The sequence below is a fragment of the Petaurus breviceps genome, unplaced genomic scaffold, assembly GCF_028583685.1.
Source record: "Petaurus breviceps papuanus isolate PSGF00001 unplaced genomic scaffold, PetGlider_PUasm1.0 90845, whole genome shotgun sequence".
Classification (NCBI taxonomy): Eukaryota; Metazoa; Chordata; class Mammalia; order Diprotodontia; family Petauridae; genus Petaurus; species Petaurus breviceps.
Window position 1 is genome coordinate 9,616,164 of NW_027187359.1, and position 14,897 is coordinate 9,631,060.

The 14,897-nt window shown below is 39.6% G+C and overlaps 1 protein-coding gene across 1 annotated transcript in view; it reads left to right on the top strand.

The window, feature by feature from the left end:
* Positions 1 to 14,897, top strand: part of PLB1 (phospholipase B1) — a 223,176-nt gene that overhangs the window by 72,051 nt on the left and 136,228 nt on the right. Inside the window, exons 18-19 of the mRNA XM_069071811.1 lie at positions 1,176 to 1,250; positions 3,631 to 3,694. Of these exons, the coding sequence (XP_068927912.1) occupies positions 1,176 to 1,250; positions 3,631 to 3,694 (139 nt within the window). The remainder of the gene's footprint in view (positions 1 to 1,175; positions 1,251 to 3,630; positions 3,695 to 14,897) is intronic.

The following is a 14,897-nucleotide window of genomic DNA, read 5'->3' on the forward strand; positions in this document are numbered from 1 at the left end:
TCATGTGTGTGACCCTGGGCAAGGTACTTACCCCCTGTTTGCCTCAGTTTCCACATCTCTAAAATGGAGATAAATAATAGCACCTATCTCCCAAGATCAAGTGAAATAATATTTGAAAAACACTCAGCTAAGTGCCTGGCACGTAGTAAGAGCTATATAAATGTCATCTATTATTGCTGTTATTTGCAACTGGAGGGACAGAAACTGAATTCCATGAAGTTATAATCAGAAAGGTTGGCCTCAAAGAAAAACATTGAGGATTCACTTAACTCCCTTCTTTGTAGAGGTGAGGGACTGTGGCTGTTGAGCAATACATATTCTATCAGACTTGTTTGTTGGTTAGTTTTGCTGAACTGTTCCCCATTCTTTTAAATCCTTTGTTACAAAGGATGACTGTGTAGGACGGGAGAGAGAGGGAATGTTTTGGGAAACAAAGGTGATATAAAAACAAAATATTCGGGGCAGCTAGGTGGCAAAGTGAATAGAGCGCTGGCCCTGGAGTCAGGAGGATCTGAGTTCAAATACGATCCCAGACACTTAACACTAGCCGTGTGAACTTGGGCAAGTCACTTAACCCCAATTGCCCTGCCTTCCCCCCTCCAAAAAGCAAATTTTATATATATAAACTTGCCCAGGAACTTATATATATAAGGAACTTGCCCAGGTGACCACATCTTTAAAGCTGGACATCTAACTAAAGAAGGACAGTTAACAGCTGTGAGGTTGGACCCATAAGAAACATTGGGTGGGGCTGGGAGGCAGATTGGGAAACCCAGTGGGTTCTAAACATCAGTTACTATAGTCCCATGTCCTTTGGAAGCGTTGGTATACTGTGTTATTCACCATGATAGGAAAGGAAATCTGTAATGATGACTGATCGCAGACTTTATTCAGCCTACTACTGTATTCAGAGTCACTTAGTAAAAAATAAAAGAAGTTCATTCCCTACCTAGTGAGAATGTTGTCTCTGCACCCAAGATAGACAGGGCACAAAGAATAGATAAGATGTTTTCTCCCAAAGAGGAACCAGTGAGTGTTTCAGTCATCAATCAAAGGATTTTGCATATATTTCCACAGCTGCCAAGGAGCTGAATTCCATGATAAAGGTTAATATCTATCAGATTTGCCCTTACTCTGGGCTTACTGCCATAACTTCTTTTGCTTTCTTTCTACAGGAACATCCCTGTCTATTCACCTACAAAAACAGTAATTACCTCCCTGTCTCACCCAGAACCACCAAGAGGACTCAGGTACTAAAAACTCTTTTGTTACTTCTAAATACACAAATAGTTCAGCGAGGTTGTGTATTGGATAGATCACTGGGCTTGGAATCAGTAAGACTCATTTTCATGAGGTCAAATCTGATCTCAGACATTTACTTGTTGTGTAACCCTGGGCAAGTAACATAACCTTTCTTGTCTCTGTTTCCTCATCTGTAAAATGAGCTGGAGAAGGAAATGGCAAACTACTCTAGTATATTTGCCCAAGAAAACCCATAATGGGGTAATAAAGAGTCGGAGTCAACTAACTGACTGAACAAAAAAATGCACACATTCTGTGTAGATGCTGGACCTTTAGAGGCTGTGGAAAGGCCCTCTACATTGGGTTTGGGTTTTGTTTTTGTTTTTTTTTGAGGGGGGAAGGCAGGGCAATTGGGGTTAAGTGACTTGCCCAAGGTCACACGACTAGTGTAAGTGTTAAGTGTCTGAAGCCAGATTTGAACTTAGGTCCTCCTGACTTCAGGGCCTGTGTTGTATTTACTGTACCACCTGGCCGCCACCCCTACATTGTTCTTTAAGACCTTTAACTCCCAACTCCATACTGTGGTGCTAGAGCAAAGCCTGAGAGTGAAAGCTGTATCACCTTTGGCAGGTAACATTTCATCTCTAGGCCTTCTTTTTCTGTTCTGTAAAATGGAGAATTTGAACTAAATTGAGAGGGTGGTCTATGGCTATATATGGGGGGATAGGGGAGGTTGCCTGTGAATTTGTATGGGAAAAAAATGACACCTTTATTTTCCCAAACCTATAACTGAAGTTTAGAATTTCTTTCAGTTAAAAATTTTGTTCTGACCATCAGACTGCCAAAGGCATCCATGACACAATAAAAAGATTAAGAATCCCTAGACTAGATGATACTCTAACAACTCAAATTTATCTCTTTGTAGTTTGCAAAGCTGTTTCCTTATAACAATTGTAAAGTAGGTGGGTCGTGTATGGGAATTTGCTGTACTTGTGTTGAAAGTTGATTTAACAACTGACTCTTGGGGTAGGGGGAGTATATTCAGCATGCACTTCTAAGTTTAATCTGCATTATTTCTAAAGTCTATACAATCAATTAAACAACAGATCAATCCTTTATTCACAGCATTTGACAGTTTCTGAGATTGGAATGTTAAAAATGAAAATTTAACAATTGGCTCTTAAAACATCCTGTTCAAACTGACTCCATCATGTCCCTGGATTAATACTGCTTAACTTTCCCCATTCTACCCATGAGGAAACTTGACCAGGTCTACCATGGCTAGTGAAGTCCGGTGTTAAATATATCTTTTGTCTTGAAGTGTAAGCTCTTTCCAGGGTATCACACTGATATTTAAAAAAGAACCTCAGTGATGTCTCGTGGATTCTGGAATGGTAGATAGTGTTTCACAAAGGACCTGAGAGGGCATCTAATCCAAACCCCCTCGTTTTGCAGACAAGTACACTGAGATCTGAGAAGAGAAGTTACTTGCCCAAGGGAACACAGGTAGGAAGAGACAGAGCTAGGATTCTAACTCAGGTCCTGTGACTAAGTGTGAGTTCATTGCTTTGTCTCCTGCACCCTAGTGGAGATTTCTGTGTCACAATGACTCCACCTCACTAGCTTTGTGGCCTGGCCACCACCCTTTCCCTATCCCTGTTGTTGTAATACCCCATTGTCCCTAGGCCTTTCCGTCTGAAGATGGTCAGCACTCTCAAATAGACAGAAGATTTAGGAAGGTTGGGGCAATACTGTAAGGCACAGAACTATAATCATAGGAAGATTTAAAGATTCCTTCATCTGCAGCCCTCCTTGGCCACACAATTACTCTTAGTCCTACTTTCCTTGTTCCTCCCTCATGGAGTCCCTTGGTATCCCTTCTTATTCACTTGTTTTCAAGAAGACATGCTATTATTGTAGAGGACCTTCCTAAGATGTGCCTCTAGACAGCAGGATTTTATCCCAAAAGGTTGCCTGGCCCTATTTCTAACCGGACTAGAACCTCACTAGCCCTTGTTATTTAGAACTAGAGTGATACTTATTTCAGTGAAGTGTTGGAATGTGGAATGTATTTTAATTAGCTTTGCAGATAGGCTTTATAAGCTATTCCCTATCCAGGCAAATAACATGGTAATAATGAATCATCTGATGAGGAGGGAAACAGGAAATAATAAATTTCCCAATGAATTAGACTTTCTATATAATGTTTATTCCCCCCACCTGCAAGATGTTGATTTCTTTCAGTCTGCTATCCCACAGACTTGTACTGATTTGTATGCCTGTTGAAAGTCATGACCCTAGACAGGGAACCCGCTATGTCCCTTCCTATAGTGAAAATTTAAGGTTATATCACATCTGAATAACTACCAATATTTTTTGTCATTTTAGATGAGAGAAGGGACAGAACTTCGATGTCCTGATATGAATCCCTCCAGTGTGGTGCCCACTTCAGGTAAACAGACTTCTGGAAAGTATTTTTAAACTCATTGGACACCTGAATCTGAACCAAGTAATGAACATTAGGCCTTTCCCTATTCGTGAGTGATAATAATAGGATCATAGATTTATTGGTGGAAGGGACCTCGAGAAAAATAATCATTTTAATAAATGAGGAAACTGAGAACTAGAAAGGTGACTTTCTCAAAGTTACACAGATAACAAGTGACAGAATTGGGCCTAGGTCCTTGAACTCCAAATCCAACACTCCATTCTACTCCTCTGTCTCTGGACACTAATAACAACTCATATTTATTGAGATTGATGAAGCACTTTAAATAAGTACCTGTTTATTTTCAATTCTGTATAGGCTCGATTAGATTGCCATGGCTTTGTTTTGACACAATAATAATTTCTGGAGAACAGCTGCCACCAAGAACCCTTCCCCATCCCTAGATTAAGTCCTGAAAAATAAGTTTAACAGTAATACTACAGTGATTTCTCTCCCATTCCCAAAGCTGACAACATCGTCTTCCAGTAGTCTCCTATCTCTATGCTGGAAAAAGAGTTAAGTTTCATTATCTTTCCTTCGAGACAAGTCACTGGTTGAATTATTCTTTAACTGCAATGCTAGAGAGTCATCTCAATAGCAGATAGTAGTGGTGTCAATATCCAGTAGAAATACTAACCTATTCTACTGCATTTTTATTATTTTGTTAAATATTTCCCAATTACATTTTAATCTGGTTGAGGTAGTACTCTAGAGTATTTCAAAGTAATTGACATCTCTAGTTTATAGGATGTTAGAGCATGATGGGCCACTAGAGATCATCATCCAAATCTTGCATTTTATAGGAAAAATGAGGTGGCTCAGTGAATAAGACTTAGGTTTGGAGTCAGTGGTCTGAATCTTGATTTTGAATTTGTCTCAGATGGTTACTAGCTGTATGACCTTGGGTAAATCACATAATCTCTCTGAGCTTCAGTTCCCTTGTCTGTAAAATGAAGACAATAATAATACCTCACTGCTGGGGATGTTGTAAGTATCTAATAAAATAAAATGTATAAAGGACTTTGCTAACCTCGCTACTATTAATAAGGAGAAAGTGAGAAATCATTACCAATAGGTAGCCATTCACCATCTATAGGATACTTCGTGTGTAGGGAATAAAAGAAGAAGCCCTGGTCCTGGCTCAGCCCCACAAGGGGCTTGCAGTGTTAACCTAGTCTGTGGGATCATCAAAGGCAAAATAATCTTTAATTGAAACTGTTCAGTCCAATTCCATAACCACCACCAGTGTTGATGAGCAGAGTGTAATCATGGAGCCCACATGGCAATAAAGTACCTATTTTTGCAGATTGGTCATTTTCAGTGCCTTCTGCTGGCAGTTGATATGAGATGTTTGGTGATCCATGAAGGCTGAGAGGAATTTAATTTGTTTCATGGAGCAGAAGGGCAAGAGAGCATAGTCATGGCAACCCACCCATGTACCATTAAAAATTGGCCCATGGGCCATCTTCAGGCTACATTCCATAGGCTCCCTCTTAGGAAATTAGAGAATTCTTCCTTTCTTACCTTGGGGTACTGCTTCTGGACCCATGAGGCAGAGGTACTGCAATAAAATCCTCTCTTCTCTACCCAGAGGGTTTCTCTGCCCTGGATCCAAGCATATGGTTGGATCAGCTTCAGTCCTGGGGAGCCTAACCATTAATAAAAAAGGGGAGAGAGGATGTTCGACTCTGATTCTTTGGCTTGTTAAATCTCCATCCTGATTCCCCTGGGGGAAAATTTTACTTAAATTTTCTATTATGCTTATACCTAGTGTTTTCCCAGAAATGGGGGTAAAAAAAGTATTCAGGGTACAGTATTACTGAGATATAGATGGGTGCTTTATTTCTCTAGACACACATAAACACACATTTAAGAAAGGCTAAACATAAAAAACTAACAAGCATACTTTAACATACATAGAATAAGGTTCAATAACTGAATTTATAGCTACTGTTACCATCAGTTAGGAGGCTCAAACTTAAACCTCTTTGGAATTTTATATTCTTGTATGCAGTTTATAGGACTGCCAAGTACGAATTTTCAATTTCATCTCAGGTCTGTACTGTCCAAACACCTCCTGATAGACTTCTGTTGGAAAAATAGCTTGGCTCAGGCCAATCCTCTTCTTAATGGCTCTTCACAGTAGAGATTTTCTTTGCTACCATCTATCTGGAGCTTGGGTCCAACGGAAGCCAAGGCCTCTTGACCTCTCAAACTCATAAGTGTCTTCAAATCTGGACACAATCATCTCAGTACTTGTTTGCCTAACGTCAAGGAAGAGGAGACACAAAATTAGAAATCCAAATCTAGATTTAAGTTTGCCTAGGTGAGATACATGTTTTTGATGCCATGTGTTTGTTGTAATAAGGTAGCTGGGGTGGAGGTCTGGAATAATGGCACCCTTTTCCCTACTCTACCCCATGTCAGCTCAAAGCAGACCTGATGTTATTTGCAGTTGGAAAGGGAAAGAGAAGGATTGGGGCCAGTGACATCCCTTTGCATATCTACTGTTCACCAGCTCTTCTGACTCCACAGACAATAAGGAAATTCTTTGTTATTTCAAAAAAAGCCCATTAACCCAGAATGGCACATGGTTGGTTATAAGTAAACCCCAATACATAATTCAGCTGGAACCAGGAATACCAACTTATAGCATGCTCTGTGGTTTGGCCCCTGTAGACCAATTCAGCCTTGTGCATTCATGAAGTCATTCATTTCTTCATTGAACAAATAGTTACTGAGTTCTTGTTATGTCACCTGTCTGGGGGATGTGGGCAATACAGAAGAAATTTAAGATGGAGCTCTTGTCTTCTAGGAACCCACATTATCCTGGGACATAAATGAGAAGAGTTTCATTTTCTGTTGCTGATGAAACCATATGTCAGAGGCTATGTGTTAGAGGCAGGATTTATATGCAGATTTGTAGGTCCACTAACTGTGCTATCTTGCCTTAAGGAAGAAGGGGGTTGGGAGGGCAAGAGGGAAGTGAACAAGCATTTATTAGGGCCTAGTACGTTGAGGCACTATACTAAGAGCTTTATAGATATTATCTCATTTCATAGGACTTAAATCATTGACTTTCTTGTGGAGATAATTCCCAATTGTCCTAGTGATTTAGTAAGAGATACTCATTAACTCTATAATTCTCATACCTCTTCTAATCTAATTTCCCTGAAAGTACACTTTGGCTGTCTACCTAGATCATCTAGGTCACAAGATCACAAAAGTAAACTTCAAACCAAGGTCTTATACTTAACTGGCATTTTCCCTCAGATAAGATATGAGCCTCTTTCCTTATCTGACCCTGAAGATTCCTGACATTTGATCACATAAAATGAGAGAGAAATCTCAGTACTTGAAGATATGAGATACTTTGGTGACAGGTGTTTGGAGAATAAATAGCTGGACACATTTAGGTCTGTCAAGTCACAATGAATGGGTCACAGAAGCAGAGTATTCTAACTATCCCATTTGTTAGGGACCATCTTAATATGAATAATGGGACCCATCTTGGTTCCCCAAGTTCCAATTTGGCCTCAGATACTAGCTGTGTCACCCTGGACAAGTAACTTAACCTCTGTTTGTCTTCTTTTTCCTCTTCTGTAATAATAACACTTATCTCCCAGGGTGGTTGTGAAGAACAAATGAAATATTTGAATGATGATATTTGTAAAGCACCTAGCACAATGCCTGATACATAGCAAGTGCTTAATATGTGTCTGCTAAATCTAAATCTAATATCTTGTCCGGTGATAAAGGTAAGTCACAGTGAAAGGAACACACTGAATTTCCCTCATCCATTTCAATCTTTTGCCATGGACAAATTAGTGAAGGCGTAACTCTCAAGATGGGGTAAACAGTTCAGCACCACCAGTGACCCTGTCATCATTTGAAGTTTGGTTTTTGCTTCGTCTTTCAGTAAGGTGGCAAGGCGATGTGGTAATAAGAGCATTGAATTTGGTATTAGAAGAGCTAAGTTTGGGGCAGCTAGGTGGCACAGTGAATTGAGCACTGGCCCTGGAGTCAGGAGGACCTGAGTTCAAATCCGACCTCAGACACTTAATACTTACTAGTTGTGTGACCTTGGGCAAGTCACATAGCCCCAACTGCCCTCCCTTCCCCCCCCCCCTGCAAAAAAAGAGCTAAATTTGAATTAAGGCAGCTAGGTAATTGTGTCCAGCCATCTTTATGAGTTCAAATTTGGTCTCAGATACTTCCAAGTTGCATGATCCTGAACAAGTCTGTTTCAATTTGACTCTAGTTTATTTAACCTTCTTCCTTACTTTGCAAATTACTGTCTCTGTCTGGGCTTTAGTTTCCTCACATGTATGTTGTGGGTCAGTTGTATCAGTCATAGCCAACTCTGCAAGACACTGTTTGAGGTTTTCCTGGAAAAGATAGTAGAATAGTTTGTCATTTCCCTCTCCAGCTCATGTTTGAGATGAGGGAACTGAAGCAAACTCTGTAGCAAAATGAGGGTTAAGTGACTTGCCGAGAGTTACCCCGCTAGTAAGTGTCTGAGGTCGGATTTGAACTTATGAAGATGAGTCTTCCTGACTTCAGGGGGTTCTCTGTGCACTATGGTACCACCTAGTTGCCCTTTCCTCATGTATATAGCAGTTCTAATTCTTTTAAGTTTTACAAAGCATTTTAAATGCCATACATGATTATTGCTCACAGTGACCCTTTGGTAAAGTAGGTACTATTACTTCTCCCATTCTATAGATGAGGAAAACTGCTTGGACAGTTTAAGTGACAAGTAGAGTCTAACGTGGAATTTGATTTTATTTATTTTTATTTTTTACTTTTTGGAGAGGGGAAGGTGGTAGGGCAATTGGGGTTAAGTGACTTGCCCAAGGTCACACGGCTAGTTTTGTGTTAAGTGTCTAAGATACTAAGGTAGAATTTGAATCCTGGCCTCTCTGACTTCAAACCAGCAGACTTTGCAACTTGCTGATGGGTTAGAAAAGATGATTTACAAGGTCCCTTTGAGCTCTAAATCCTAGAGTACATTAGCATCTTGCAAGGTGTTGGCACATTTTTTTTTCCTCTGTAGATTGTTATGGTGATATTTAAATAAGAGCTTTTAAACAAATACACTTTGGTTGCTTTATTATCTTTTAGCAAATGGTTTTCAAAGAGCCTGTTTTCATTTTTAAGAACAGAAACTGATGGTCTTTCCAAAATGAACAGCATAACCCGACTTGAGATTTGCTTGTAAATGTGAGCTCTGGGAATTTCAAGTGGATTGAGCCTTTGGCAAGCTGCGCTTCTCACTCCAGTCTATCTGAGAGAGTTTTGGGTGCCCTAGATAGTTCAATGGGCCAATGGGTTCTTTGGAATGACAGGCAAATGATAGTTATCTGTCTCAACCCTTTAGCATTTTATGATCCGGGTGAAAATGCATATCATGATGATAACTGAATATTTTTAAATTACACAGTGCCATTGCTTAAATCACGGTTAGCCTCCTAGGAGCTCTGGGAAGTAGGTATTACAGGTGTTATCACCCCTCCATTCTATGTTGTTGTTCACTTGTTTCAGGCATGTTCGACTCTTTACGACCCCATTGGGCATTTCTTGGCAAAGATACTGGAGTGGTTTGCCATTTCCATCTCCAGCTCATTTTACAGATGAGGAAACTGAGGCTAACAGCGTTAAGTGATTTGTCTAGGGGTATACAGCTAGTAAGTATCTGAGGTTGAATCTGAACTTGTGTCCTCCTGACTCCAGGTCCAGTACTATATCCAATGTGCCACCTACTAGCCCACAGCTCCTTTTTATATAGGTTAAGAAACTGAGTCTCATGGAGATTTATGTGATTTTTTTTTTTCTCCAGGTTACATAAGTGTGAATCTGGGTCTTCTCCAGGTCTAGTGTTCTATCTACTATGCTAAGCAATAAAGAGCAAATGCTGCTACCTACCCCTTACCTCTCTCTATGCATATATACATAAACTTGTCAACTTTCTTTTCTTTTTTGGTAAACCTTTGTATTTAATTTTGTTGTTGTTGTTCAACTTACATTTTTCAATAGTATTTTTTCCAATTACATGGAAAGACAATTTTTCACAATCATTTAAAAAAATTTTGAGTTCCAAATTGTCTCCCTCCTTCATCTCTTCCCACCCTGAGAGAGTGAACAATTTGATATGTTATATCCGTGAAGTCATGTAAAACATATTTCCATATTGGTCATGTTGAAACTTTCTAAATACATTTTTTTACATCCTGCATCTGTGAGTTCATTGATATAAGGGAACTCTCAAGCAGGATATTCCTTTTAACAGCTCAGACCCACAGCTATTCTCCAAAAGAAACCTATGGAGAAATGCTGAGAAGTATGAGGGGACATTGCAGAGACAGGAGGGCTTGAACCAAGTTTTGCCATCTCAGAGGCTAGACATTCTATCTACTAGGTCACAGATACTTTACACTCATGTTATTTTGCTTTACCAGAGTTTTCATGATGTGATTAGGATATCAAGGGAAAATAGATGGACCCACTAGGTGACAAAGTGTTGTTCCCATTGGGCAAAGGAAAAAAGTACTTGACCCCAACAGGATGGGAATAAATAGTCACATAATAGACAGGTTCCTCCCTCTGTATTCCTACCCCTTGTCATTTCATCAATGCCATAATGCTCCTTGTTTCAAGTGAGCCACAGGGGGTCACTTACATGAGCAGAGTGCATTAAATATGAACAGCTAGGGAAAGATGAGAGGGAAGTGTCGGTGCTGAGAAATTGTGGCTGCATTGCCAATTGGACCTGGTTCTCATAAGCAAGAACAGTAAAAAGAGAGAGGTGGTTCATTAACTTTCATGTATGCTTCACAACTCTTTCCTAGGTTCCTCATGTGACTTGTATGACTATTGTCCCAAATTAGTAAGGCAGTGAAAATGCATAGATGATAATGGGTTATGACTAAATGCCCCTTTGAGGTATACAAAGCACTTTACAGATATTAGGAATAGCACATTGGAAAGAATGGTGATTTTTCAACCACATTCTGGGTTTGAATCCTTGTTCTGCCACAATTTCTGTGTGACCTGAGGAAAGTTACTTCCTCTCTCTGTGCTCAGTTTGAACTATAACATCAAGTCTTTGAGCCAAATGACTTCTGAGGTCCCTTTCTATTCTAATTCTGGGATCCTATGGGGTTCTCATCTTTTTTTTTTTTGCCTTTTGAAGGGCATTTGGGGTTAAGTTACTTGCCCAAGGTTACATGGCTAGTTTGTGTGCGTGTGTGTTAAGTGTCTTAGGCCAGAAACGAACTCAGGTTCTCTCAACTCTGGGGACGGCGCTTTACTCACTGCACCACCTAGCCGCCCTGGTCATCTGTACTTTACAGAGCCTTGTGAAATAAGCATGACTGGCTCTGCAACACATTTCAAAGGGTGTGGAAAGTGAAGCCCAGAGAAGTTGACTTGCTCCAAATCACCACAGGTAGTAAGTGTTAGTCAGGTGGCACAACAGATAGAGCCCCTGCCCTGGAGTCAGGAAGACCTGAGTTCAAATCTAGCTTCAGACACTTACTAGCTGTGTGACCATAGAAAAGTCACTTAACCCTGTTTGCCTTGATTTCCTCATCTTTAAAAAGAGCCGGAGAAGAAAATGGCAGACTACTCCATTGGCTTTGCCAAGAAAACCCCATGGACAGTATTGGTGTGATATGGCCGATAGGGTCACAAAGAATTGGACATGAATGAATGACCAAACAACAAGTGTTGGACCTGAATTCAGACCTCTATTGATTCCAAGCCCAGGTTTTAATTTTGGAGGTTCAAGTGTAATTCTTCCCTTTTTCAAGAAAGTGCACTGGATTCTTATTTGCAGCTGTTCACATTTGAAAAGAAAGCTCTGAAGAGGAAGACATAATAAATACATGTTATTCAGTCATCTAAAGGAAAAGAGGGAAGACAGACCCTATTAACTCCCATCCCATCCTGCTGTTTCCTATTGGAAGCTTTTAATCTCTAGAGAACCCAGAATTTCCATTCCTCAGGTCTATTCATGATAATTTTTTTATTGGTGACTTCTCATTCTTGGCTAACTCTAATTCTCTGCATAGACCAGAAAGCTGTTTTTCTAACTGTTTCAGGTCTTGTGTCCCAATCTGCTCTGGGATCAGGAAAGGATGGTACATTTGGGGACATGATGGGGAAGTCTGCCTATTTCCAATGAAATCAAACTCTCTTAAATTACTTCTTCTTTGGCAAGTGGAAAGAGTGCTGTACTTGGAACTTTCCTGAGTTCTGATCCCAGCCCTAGTACTTCTTGGCTATGTGACTAAATTCACCTGATTTTTCTGGGCCTCAGTTTTCTCATCTGTGAATAAGGGTATTGGATGAGATGACTTCTAAGATCTTCCCTGGTTTGGCTAGAGATTTGGATGCATTGCCCATCATTTTATAAGAAGCACCAAAAGTCAGAGGTACCAAAGAATTTAGGCAATCTTCAGCTTGACTCCACCTGGCCCTTCCATCTCACCTGCCAGCCCTTCCCCCTAACACTCTCTGCTTAGTTAAGGGAGTCCCTCCTGAAACAAGATCAGGGAAAGGAAATAAGCCTGATAATCACTTGTTCTACAAAACAAAGTTGCTTTAGCCAAGGCAATTAGTTCACCCTCATTGTTGATGTTATCTTAGGAGCAGGTGAATGAGTTTGAAAGACCTGTCTTGTGAATAATGAAGAGTAGACTGGCTTCTATGTTTCCAGATCCTAGTGTTAAGTGATTTAGCTTAAACAGTCCTCCTTTCTCCAAATCAGAGAAGACAAAAGAAATAAACAGCAGAGCCTTCCTCAAGTTTTTAGTTAGAATCCCTCCAGATCTCTTTCCTGGATTAAATTTTAATACATATTTGACAGTTTCCCTTGTATCCTAAATCGCCAAGTTTCCTATTACCTATGATACTTTGTCACAGAGTCAACATGGTTAAATAGAAAGAACATTGGATATGGAGGCTGCACTGAGCTCTGTAAGTTCTGGGTTCAAATACTGATTTTTATAAAGTCCCTAAATTTGTCATAACCTAATTAAAGAAGCCTGAAAGAGGAGCACAACAGTAGGGCCAGTTTAGCGTCTTTGCTGTGACGCCCCCAAAACCTCATCCACAACCACAGAAAATTCTGATGAAAAGGGAAAGTGAAGAAAATGTCACAGTGAGTCATTTTGGGACATTTAGGACAGCTTAGAAAAATAGATAGGTCTGGAGTGGACAGAAGCAGCACTGACTTTAGGCTTTTGTGGCATCAGCAATGATGGCCCAGAGCGCAGGGCGGTAAGGAGACTGAACATCTGGTCAGAAAGAGATCCTGGGGGACCTCTTTACAAGCCTTAGAGGGAGGAACAAGTGCCATCTGACAGCTGTGTCACCCATTACCCAGTTCCATGTCCTAGTTCCAGACATTCAGGCCAGTCATTCCCCTCCCCGTCTCCAGATAAGCAGAGCCCAATTTGAACATAAAGTTAAGAAATAGCCTGGAAAAAATGAGCAAACAACAAAATAATAAACTGATCATGGTGACAGGAGAACTCAAGACAAAAATATTTAAAAAGACAATGACTTTAAGAAAAACCCAGGTTGGACACAAGTACAACAAGAATTCCTAGAAAAGCTAAAGATTTTTATCAAAGCAAAAACAAAAGTTTTTAATCAAATTAGAGTGGGTAGAGGGAAAAGAAATGGAGAGGTATGAAAAAAATTATGAAAAGGGAATTAACCACTTGGTAAAAGAGCACAAAAATTGCTGAAGAAAAACAACGCATTAAGAATAAAAATTGGCCAAATGATAGAAGAGGTACAAAGCTTCACAGGAGAAAATAACCCCTTAAAAATTATAATTGGCTAACTGGAAGGTGATAACTTCTTGAGACATCATGAAACAATAAAAGTCAAAAGACTGAATTAAAAATAGGAGAAAACAGGAAATATTTAGGCAAAAATAACTGATCCTGAATCAAGAACAGATAAATGTAGGAACCTCAGAGATCATCTATTTCTTTATTTTTTTTTAATTAAATGATTGTTTAATGACACATACCAGGCACCTTCATAAGTTCTAGGGACAATATACAAAAAGTATATATCTCTGCCCTTAGAGAGTTTACATTCTAATAGGAAACGTCAAGACATACAGAATATTGGTGTCCATGGAAGGGTGAATTCGTTTGAGAAGTCACAGAGATGGTGAGTGGTGAACAATAAATGGATATACTTTTTCTGGGAATGGTTAGTGTTGAGTTAATGTTCCCAGAGCAAAAGGTAGAAATAAAGGTAGAGAAGGGTAGGGAAGGAAGTTGACAGTGTAGCATGGTGAATCTGGGATTGTCAAATGTATATGGTGAGCTCTCACCAATCAGAGACCATCTATTTCTTTCCTCTCACCCTACAAATGAGGAAACTGAGGCCTAGGAAGGCTAAGTGACTTGTCCTAAGCCTTAAAAGTAGGATCTGAGTCAAACTCTTAATAACTTTCTATGGTGTCACGTTGTACATAAGGAAGAGTAGACTGGTTTCTGTGGTTCCAGATCCTAGTGCTATTAAAGTGATTTAGCTTAAACCAACCTTTCTCCAAATCATAAAAGATAAAAACAAACAGCTGAGCCTTCCTCAAGTTATTAGAGTTAGAATCCCTCAAAATCTCTTTCTGGATTAAATTTTAATACATATTTGACAATTTCCCTTGTATTCTAAATGACCAAGTTCCCTCAATTTCTTTTTTTTTTTTTTTTGGAGGGGGAAAGGCAAGGCAATCGGGGTTAAATGACTTGCCCAAGGCCTCGTTTTTTTCATCTGTGAATTGGGGCTTATAAGGATCAAATGCCATAATGTATGAAAAACATTTTGTAAACCTTCAAGCCTCCATAAATGTTAGCTATTATGGTATGCAGTCCATCTTCTGGTAAAAGTCTAAAACCTCCTATCTGAGAAATCTGCTAGGTCTTGAATGTTTTAATAATGTATCTATCAAAGCACTGTCATTTTGTTTGTTTGTACCAGATAATATTCAGCTTATCAGCACACATATTTAATCTTATCGCTTAACTGTCCTTTCCTAGTAGGATCATCAATAAAACATTATATCTCTGGGCTGTGCCTTTAACTATCAGATACTAACAAACCCTAAATCAGGAATCAAGGTCAACCAAAAAATGTTATACTT